Source organism: Otolemur garnettii, unplaced genomic scaffold (genome assembly GCF_000181295.1).
Source record: "Otolemur garnettii isolate 467f Iridium unplaced genomic scaffold, OtoGar3 scaffold00095, whole genome shotgun sequence".
Classification (NCBI taxonomy): domain Eukaryota; kingdom Metazoa; phylum Chordata; class Mammalia; order Primates; family Galagidae; genus Otolemur; species Otolemur garnettii.
In genome coordinates this window covers 45,910-55,341 of record NW_003852490.1, presented here as the reverse complement: position 1 = coordinate 55,341, position 9,432 = coordinate 45,910, and the positions used below count along the sequence as shown (strand labels likewise).

At 33.5% G+C, this 9,432-nt stretch overlaps 1 protein-coding gene across 1 annotated transcript; it reads left to right on the top strand.

The window, feature by feature from the left end:
- The first annotated feature begins 4,495 nt into the window (after window positions 1-4,495).
- On the top strand, window positions 4,496-4,916 carry LOC100944644 (protein tyrosine phosphatase type IVA 1-like). The gene is made up of 2 exons (XM_023516676.1): window positions 4,496-4,812; window positions 4,877-4,916. Exons 1-2 carry the CDS (start codon window positions 4,496-4,498, stop codon window positions 4,914-4,916), a joined length of 357 nt encoding a protein of 118 aa, XP_023372444.1.
- The last annotated feature ends 4,516 nt before the right edge of the window (window positions 4,917-9,432 follow it).

The window sequence follows — 9,432 nt, the reverse complement described above, 5'->3', positions numbered from 1 at the left end:
TCCAGTCACAGTCAAAAGTAACGTGCTATGGAATCTCATTTTTGACTAAAAATAAAAGTAGACAAATTTAATAATCATTGGTAATTTAATATGGCAATTTTGATTTAAAATTGTAGTTCATCTTAAAGGGTAAATTTTAAACTCAGTGAAAATCACATCTCCTACTTTACACTATGTTGATCTGGAATTCTTGACAGTTTATAGTGGAGAGTAGGAGGTGTAACATATGGGTCAAGCACACCATTTGATGTTTTGACACATGTATACACACCAATGAAGCCATCATCAGAGTCAAGAAAATGAATATGCCCATTATCCCAAAGTGTTTACTAGTGTTCCTTTAGCATCTCTTTCTCCTGTTTTTTTTTATCTCCTCTACTGCCTGCCATTCCCAGGCAACAACTGATGTACTATTTCACAGTAGAAATTAATTTACATATTCTAGAATTTTCTATATCCTACATTATAAACCCACTGTTTTTCTTCTTCTTCCACTCATAACTATTTTGAGATTATAAAATAGTTTGATTCCACGATGCTGCATGAATCAGTTGTTCATTCCTTTTGTTGTTGAGTAATATTCCTTTCTGAGAATATACCATAACTTGTTTACCCATTAACCTATAACACAGTTATTTGTGTTGTTTTCATATTTTTCCTGGAAACAAAGTTGGTGTAGTATACAATTGTTTCTATGAACGTGTGTTGTTTTTTTTTATCTTGAATTAACATCTAAGAGAATAATGACTGGGCCATCTAATAGGTATAAGTTTAGCTTTTTAAGAAATTGTGGAGCTATTTTCAAAAGTGGTTGTGCCAATTCACATTCCTACTATCAAGTTATAAGAATTCAAGGTACTTCATATTCTTACCAACACTTCATATTGCTATATATTTTTGATTGATGTATCATTCTTTCTAATTTAGATATTTATTGTGACTTTAATTTTTACTTCTCTAATGTCTAACAACATTTATAGTATTTCATCTAATTCTTTTTTGGCCAACTATAATCTCTTTTAGTCAAGCAGCCAAATATAATGGCTACTTTTTAAAATTGTTTTGATTGTTTTCTTGTTACTGAATTTTGAGGGTCATTTTATATTCCAGTTATAAGTCCTCCATAAGATACATGATTTTTAAATTTTTTTCCTATGACTTATTTTTATATTCTGTTAAAAATATATTACAAAGAGTAGATATTTTTAATTCTGATAAAACCAAATTTATTAATTTTTTTCTCTTATAGTTCATGCATTTGGTGTCGTATCTATGGAATTTCACTTTTCGTTTCTTTTCCTTTCTTTCTTTTCTTTTCGCTTTTCTTTTTCTTTTTTCTTAAACAGAGTCTAACTCTGTTGCCCAGGCAAGAGCCTCCATGCCCAGCCTAGAATTTTTTTCAATTCCAACATATCTATTGTGCTTTTCTTGTTTATAATTTTATGTTTTTTATTTAGGTTTATGGTCCCCTTTGAGCTAATTTTTATACATAGTATAATATATAGAGTGAAGTGCTTTGGGGGGAGTTGCTTTTTCTTCTATTTGATTTGACATGGGGTTTTTCATTTTGTTTTGCACAGCGTATTCAAGTCTTCCTCAATTTCCTGAAAAATTCTCCTTCTCCCATTGAATTGACTGCAATCTCTGTAAAAAAAAAAAAAATCAATTGACCATGTATGGTTGCATTTATTTTTTCAAGTCTTAGTTCTTTGCCACTGATATATAATCTCATATTTGTCTGTTTTGACACCGGTGCCACACAATCGTGATTACTGTAATTTCTAATAAGTACCAAAGTCAGATAGCTCAAATCCTCCAACTTTGCTCTTCTTTTATCAAAAATTTTTAGGTGATTCCAAGCTTTTGTATTTCCATATGAATTTCCTTATTAATTTCTATTAGAATTTTGATGAAGATTATGTTGAATCCTGTGATTTGGAAAAAAAAACAACATTTTAACAATATTGTATTTCAATGCATGGACAAGGAAAATATTGCAATTTAGTTAATTTTTAATTTCTCTCATATGAAATAAGTATTTCATAATTTTTGATGAAATTGTAGTTTAAAATTTTATTTCCATCATTTTCTGCTAGTAGATAAAAATATAATTTGGATATTAACCTCATATCTTACAACTTTGCTAAATTTACTTATTAGTTCTAATAGCTTTTTAGTAGATTCTATAAAATTTTCTACATAGATTATCATGTCATTTGCAAGGACAATTTTATTTCTTTCTAATCAATATGCCTTCAATTTCCTGTAGAATGTTGACCAGAAATGGTGAGAATAGATATCGTTGCCTATTTCCTGAATGCTGAGACTTTCACTGTAGAAATTCATTACTCCTCCACCAAGAAGCCCACATAAGAGTAGTTAACCTGGACACAGAAGTGTTGACTTGAGATCTGCAGAGCATTTTACAAGGAGGATAATTTGCTCTAGGTTTTTCCCAAATGTCTTTATGAAGTGGAGAATGTTCCTTTATACTTTTTGCTTAAACTTTACCATAAATGGATGTTGGATTTTTCTCAAATGACTTTTCAACATCTTTTGAAATGATCATACAGGTTTTACCATTTAACCTGTTAATATGATGAATCACTTTGATTTGGTTTTGAATGTTACATCACCTTTTCGTTCCTGCGATATGCCCACTTAATGCATTGTCCTTCGCAAAAACTGTTGAATTCAATTTTTTAGACCTTGTTTTAGGATTTTTACATCTCTTTCCATGAGATATATTGGTGCATGATATTCTTTTCTTATAATATCTTTATCTGGTTTTGGTCTTAGACTAAATTGGCCTCATAATATGAGTTGGGAATATTGCCTCCACAATTATTTGAGTTTGTGTAGGATTGACTGTATTTAAAAAACAAATATTTTACAGAAATTTCCATGCCTTCTAATTTCACGTGTCTATGCCCAGTGCTCCTCTGAGGATGCATGAGGATTATCACACAGATGTGAAGTTTGTGGCTTTTTGAACAATTAAAAAAATGCAACTGGCCCTTTATTTTTAATAGCTCGATATATTTGTCAGGTCAAGTCAATAAAAGTAAGCATGGTTTACAAATATCACTTGTTAAAGAAAGATGTGTACAAAAGCAAAGCTCAGCCTTGTTTAATATATCACCCATTACATTTTTCACATCAATCAAAAAAAGCTTGTCTTCAAACCCCCCAGAAGAGTTAAGAAACTAATGACTACAATGGTCACCAATCTATTTCACTGAAGAAATTAACGACAAACGTGCTTCTGGACAGTTTTACCTAACCCAGATAAAATTATCTCCAACATATTTTACTTTCAAAATATATCTGCAATAACATCCAAAACTTAAGCATTATGACTTTTAGTCCTTTTCATGAAGAAAACATAAGAAAATCTATAGCAATATTTCCAGAGGAAGACTAATAGCTGATTTCTTCTTTTCTCATCTCTAAAAATGAAATCACAATAACGTTTGGAGAAATCTCTTAATGTAGGATTCTTAAAATCAGTGCCATAGACCTACCTTCAAAAGCTTGTTACTTAATGATAATATTAACTTTACATTGATATTTTTATAATACTTGTAAATACTCAATAGAAGCAACTCTGTATCATTGATAGGATTACCTTATAACTGAGTTTCAGTGTCACTGCTGGATTTTTGTTTTACCAAAAAAAAAAAAAAAAAAAAATACTACTATACAACAGGTCTCTTCAACATCCAAGTGATTATTAATCCTCTACCCTTGAGAGAAATGAAAGTTTCATCCGAGTGCCAGACACAGGCACATCAGGAACAATGAAGAGGAAGGAAGACATACATATGCCATATAGAAAAAAGGAAACTTCCCGCCCCTAGGAGAAGATTGTAGAATTTCTCTTTGAAAAATCTAAAAATCTACTGTAATGGGTCTGATGCCCCCACCGCCACCCCACCATGACCACCGCCACCGCCTGCCCTGCAGCTGCCACCACTGCCACCTCAGGACAGGCTGGATAATTAGGCCACAGTCTTCAATGAGTAAACATATTCCTCAGTTCTGTGCTGTTCTTGGTCACACATTTATGGAGTTTCTGAAGAGCAGTGGAGATTACTGCCAGGCACAGCACGACCTCTATGCAGACAAGTGAACTGTAGAAATTCATTACTCCTCCACCAAGAAGCCCACCTAAGAGTGGTTAACCTGGACACAGAAGTGTTGCCTTGAGATCTGCAGAGCATTTTACAGGAGTTCTGACCTGGATGAGGTAAACCTCAGGGCACTTCCTTTCTGTTGCCTCGGTATCACTGGATTGAAGAATTGCTGCTGCTTGTTAGGAGGTTCATTTCCATTTATCGTATCATTATTTCCAACTTCATCCTCAAAGCACTGAGAATTTCAAGTGGAGCATAGTGAAGTAGACTGCAGTTTCTTTGCATCCTTTCTGTATTCAATTTTTTAAATTCTTTTGTAACCCTTTTGAGTGTTTTTTAATGAAATTAACATAGCCAGAATGAACTGCCCAGCTCCTGCACAAGTCACCTACAAGAACATGAGATTTCTTACTACGCACAATCCAACCAATGTGACCTTAAACAAATTTATAGTGGAACTTAAGAAGTATGGAGTTACCACAATAGTAAGAGTGTGTGAAGCAACTTATGACACTACTCCTGTGGAGAAAGAAGGCATCCATGTTCTCGACTGGCCTTTTGATGATGGTGCACCACCGTCTAAACAGATTGCTGATGACCGGTTAAGTCTTGTAAAAATCAAGTTTCCTGAAGAACCTGGCTGTTGTATTCCCATTCATTGTGCTGGACAGCGCCAGTGTTCCTTGGTCTCACTTTAATTGAAGGTGGAATGAAATATGAAGATGCATACAATTCATAAGACAAAAGCGGCGGGGAGCTTTTAACAGCAAGCAACTTTAGTATTTGGAGAAGTATCATTGTAAGATGCAGCTGCACTTCAAAGACTCCAATGGGCACAGAAACAACTGTTGCATTCAATAAAACTGGGGTGCTGATGCTGTTGGCTTGGAAGTAAAACTTGATACAGGACCCAATTTGTCATATGTTCGTGTATTAGCCAATACATTGGCTGAATTAATGAAGCTTCCATAGGAGTATGGTAAAGCAGTTTTACCAGGCCACAAGCTTAACAGAATTGCAACCTCCATGTTTCAGTTACAGTCAATCTTTTTGAAGCAAAAGATTCGTGCTGTTCAGCATTGAAATGTGCTTATCATTTGTACTAATTGACCTTTCCTGAAATCATGCAGTATTACTGAGTTATGTCTTGTTTAAATCTATTCCCATGCCAGAATCTTATTACTATGTAAGAAATTTAGAAAGATTAGGTGTCAAAATGCCCAGCACAATACTTGTATATTTTTAGTATTGTACAGAACTAAAATCCCAGAAACTATGAACACTCTAGACCTTATGTGGTTTATCCAGTCATTTCAGACAGTGAAAGAAGGCCCGTGGGTTACTTGGCTGCTTACTTTATGTTTACATCTCCCACATTAATACCATTGATTTTTTTTTTCTTTTGGGTTTTAACCAAGTCTTAGAGTGATTATTTAATGTTTCTATAAATCTCATTTTGTGCTGTTATAAAAAACCTCCATTTTGAAAATCTATATTCTACTGAAGCACATGTCTTTACTGTCTTCAGACAAAAAAAAAGCCTTACGGTTAATTTAACATTTGCACTCTGAGGTACAACTTAACAGGGAGGGCCTGAAAAAAGAATGGGAGGGAGCTATTAAATATTTTTTAGCAAAATATTGCCTTTGTCTTGTGCAGGACACGTAGAAACATGCTCTTTAATTTAGTAAATATTTTTTTAAAAGTAGAGATGCTTTGTTAATTGTAGCTAAAATAATTCTTAATCATAAAATTTCTGAAATTCTTGTAATTTTTCCCCATACTTATCAGAAGTTGTTTACCAACTTATTTTTGTTCAAAGTGTGATTTTTTTTCCTTTTCTTTCCAACCGCTTGCAAAAAAAAAAAGTGAGTTTCTGCTAATGAATTGAGCATACATCTAATAAATATTTTACATATGCCTTTTGAGCTATGTATCTTAATATTTGGATACTTGATAATTTGTTTTATTATGTAATTGATAAAATGGTGATGTGTATTAATGTTAGTTTAACCATATATTTATACTGTCTGGGAGTGTGTGGTTATAGTTCTGTGGGAGAAATAATTTGTCAGTGTTCACCAGCTTCTAAAAACTTAGTGTGAGAGCTTAAACATCCAAATAAATAATGAAATGCCAAAAAAGGAAAAATCTACTATAATGGCTAATTTTAGGTTCCATATTGGCTATGTCACAGTACCAGATATTTGGTAAACATTATTTTAGATGTTCCTGTGAAGATTTTCTTTGGATTAGATTAACATTTAAATCAGTAGACTTTGAATAAGAAAGCAGATTTCCCTTCATAATGTGGATGGGACTCATCCAATCAGCTGACGACTGTAATAAGAAAATATGCCCTATTTTGAAAAAGAGGGGATTCTACCAGCAGACTGCCTTTGGAGTTGAACTACACTATGAACTCTTTGTCTCCAGACTCCTGGCTCACCTGCAGATTTGGACTTGTCACCCTCCACAATCATGTAATCCAATTCCTTCCCCCCCCCCCACATACACATACACTATTGATTCTGATTTTATGAAGAATCCTGAGTAAGATAGCTACAAAAGCTAACATTCGGCTATCACCCTCCCCCAACAAAAAAAAAAAGAAAAATGGCCAGGTGATCAAAATGACTAGGTCTCCACTTGATCATGTAGAGCACTGATTCTCAGCTGCAGCAATCTTATCCCCAGGAAACATTTAGCCATATTAGGAGATATTTTCTGTTGTCATACTTGGGAGGGATGCTGCTGGCATCTAGTGGATAGAGGCCAAGAATGCTGTCAAACCTCCTACAATCCATAGGACAGACAACAAAGAATTATCCACCCGCAATGTCAATGTTACTGACAATCAAGATTGCCAATACTGAGAATTCCCCAATATTGAGGAAACTGATATTAAGAAACCCTGACCTATGGTGACACCCACAACTTGTCAAGTTCTCATCAGACATGGAGCATTCAATCATTTATTAGTGTTTCTCTCTTAATTATGAACAAACCACCAAGGACACCTGTCATTTGAGGACACCTGTCATTTTCAGCATCAAAGATGTTTAAACCAATAAATAAAAATAGTTCAAAACAGAATATAAACTTCAACAAAGGCACAATTAACATTCTAAGGGAAATAATGTAAGAAACTGCATGAAATAAGGACCGTGTTTGTTTAAAAGAGGGTCAACAAAACTGTGTAAAGATGTTAAGAGGTAAAAGAGTGAGGGAAAAAAATGAAAAGATCCAAATATCATAAAAAATTAAAACTACCAGAAAGAAAAATGAAAATACCAAAATAAAGACAATACATGGAAAAAATACAAGAATATTAGAACATGTTAGAGACTGACAAAAGAATAAAAATTTACACAAAATATTGGACCAATGGGGGATCAAGGCAAGAATTAAGATATTTCTTACAGAGCTATAACAATATCTCCACAGCAAATGTGAACACTAGAAATATATTTTTAAAAATGCATTTGAATTTAAAAAAAAACACTCTGTGTTCAATCTGGAATTAAATCCAAGTAATTATCAATTGGTATGAGATTAGGATTAAGATATTTTTCGATCAGTAAAGTGCCCCGTGTCCTTCCTCAGAAAGCTACTGAAGGATGTGCCTTACCAAACCTAGGGAGAAAGAATGCCATGTAGGATCCATGGCAGAGGCCAGCAGACAGCTCATCCAGATTGAGGTAGAAAGATGGGGTGCTCCAAAAGAAATGTCTTTTGAAAAAGCAAATTGAACTAATTGATTACTTACATAATCATATAGCAAATAATATCCTTTTGGAGATATTAGGACAATTTAGTGATAAGAAAATAGATTAAGAAGAAATCAAGTATACAAGGCATTATTAAATCCAAGAAAAGCAATTTAAGAAATAAATATTAGCATCTTTGATAAAATAAGAAAAAGTGTTCTTCTTTAAATTTTCTATTAAATCACCAACAATTACTATAAAAATACTATAACATAAACATATTAGAAACAATGTAACAAATATAACTATTGTGGTGGGATAGAATAATGGCACCAAATCTTCCAAAGTAGGAACGAAATAATCTTAATGTCTTCCTCTCACACTATCTTGCTCCTGCTCTTGCTCTCTCACCCTATTACTGTCGACCATGTGAGATGCAGAAAGAAGGCCCTTGCTAGTGCCAACACCTTGATGTTGAACTTCCCAACCTCCACTACTATGAGCCAATATATTTATGTTCACTATAAATGATCCAGTCTGTGATATTCTGCTATAATAGCACAAAATGGACTAGGAGACTACACAAAAGTCCCACAGTCTCACAAACCTCCAAATAAAAGGATGAGAGAACTGAGGCAATAAAAAACACATAAGTACCTCAATTGTAAAAAAAAAAAAAAATGGGCCTTGGAAGTCAATATCATATTCCTATCATAAAGAGCAGTTTGTTTTTAACAAAATGTAATTTAGCACATTATCTTGTGTTTGTAAATTAGATATTACTGGGTTGTAATTTTGTTAGTTGTAATTTCTAAAATTAATGTTTACATTTGGTTTTAAGTGGTATGACAACAATAAACATAAGGAATTTATACCCAGTTTTGCCTTTGTGCATTTATATTGTTATAAAAATAATTTAAATCAACATTGGAATTCCATGAATTAAGGGTTCTGTAAAAAGAATCATTGGAATTGGGGATTATTGTCCTATAATTACTGCCTTTAAGAAGGACAGTTTTTTTCTCACCTAAAACATATTATTTCTACCCATGTTGTTTGTAATTATAATCACTATTTCTTCTATTGAAAGATGTGTAGTGTGATGGGACATGATGATCAAGCTAAAAAGCTTTTGCACAGCCAAGGGTACAACAATTAAAACAAATATACAACCTTCAGAAGGGGAGAAGATATTTGCATGCTATGAGTCTGATAAAGGACTGATAACTATAATCTATAGAAAGCTCGAATTAATTAATCAACAAGAAAAGAGCAAACAATCCCATTTATAAGTGAGCAAGAGACATGAACAGCAATTTCTCCAAAGAAGACAGACGAATGGCCAACACACACATGAAAAAATGTTCATCATCCCTAATCATCAGAGAAATGCAAATCAAAACTACTCTGAAATATCTAACTCCAGTGAGATTATCTCACATAACAAGGTCACAAGTCTGTAGGTGCTGGCATGGATATGGAGAGAAGGTAACATTTCTACACTGCTGGTGATATTGCAAACTAATACAAGCGCTACGAAAAGAAGTATGGAGAATCCTCAGAGCACTTCCATTTGATCCTTCAAT

Coding starts and splice junctions, on each gene's coding strand:
- LOC100944644 (XM_023516676.1), top strand. CDS start 4,496: ATGAACTGCCCAGCTCCTGCACAAGTCACCTACAAGAACATGAGATTT. Junction 4,813..4,876: donor CATTGTGCTGGACAGCGCCA/GTGTTCCTTGGT, acceptor ACAATTCATAAG/ACAAAAGCGGCGGGGAGCTT.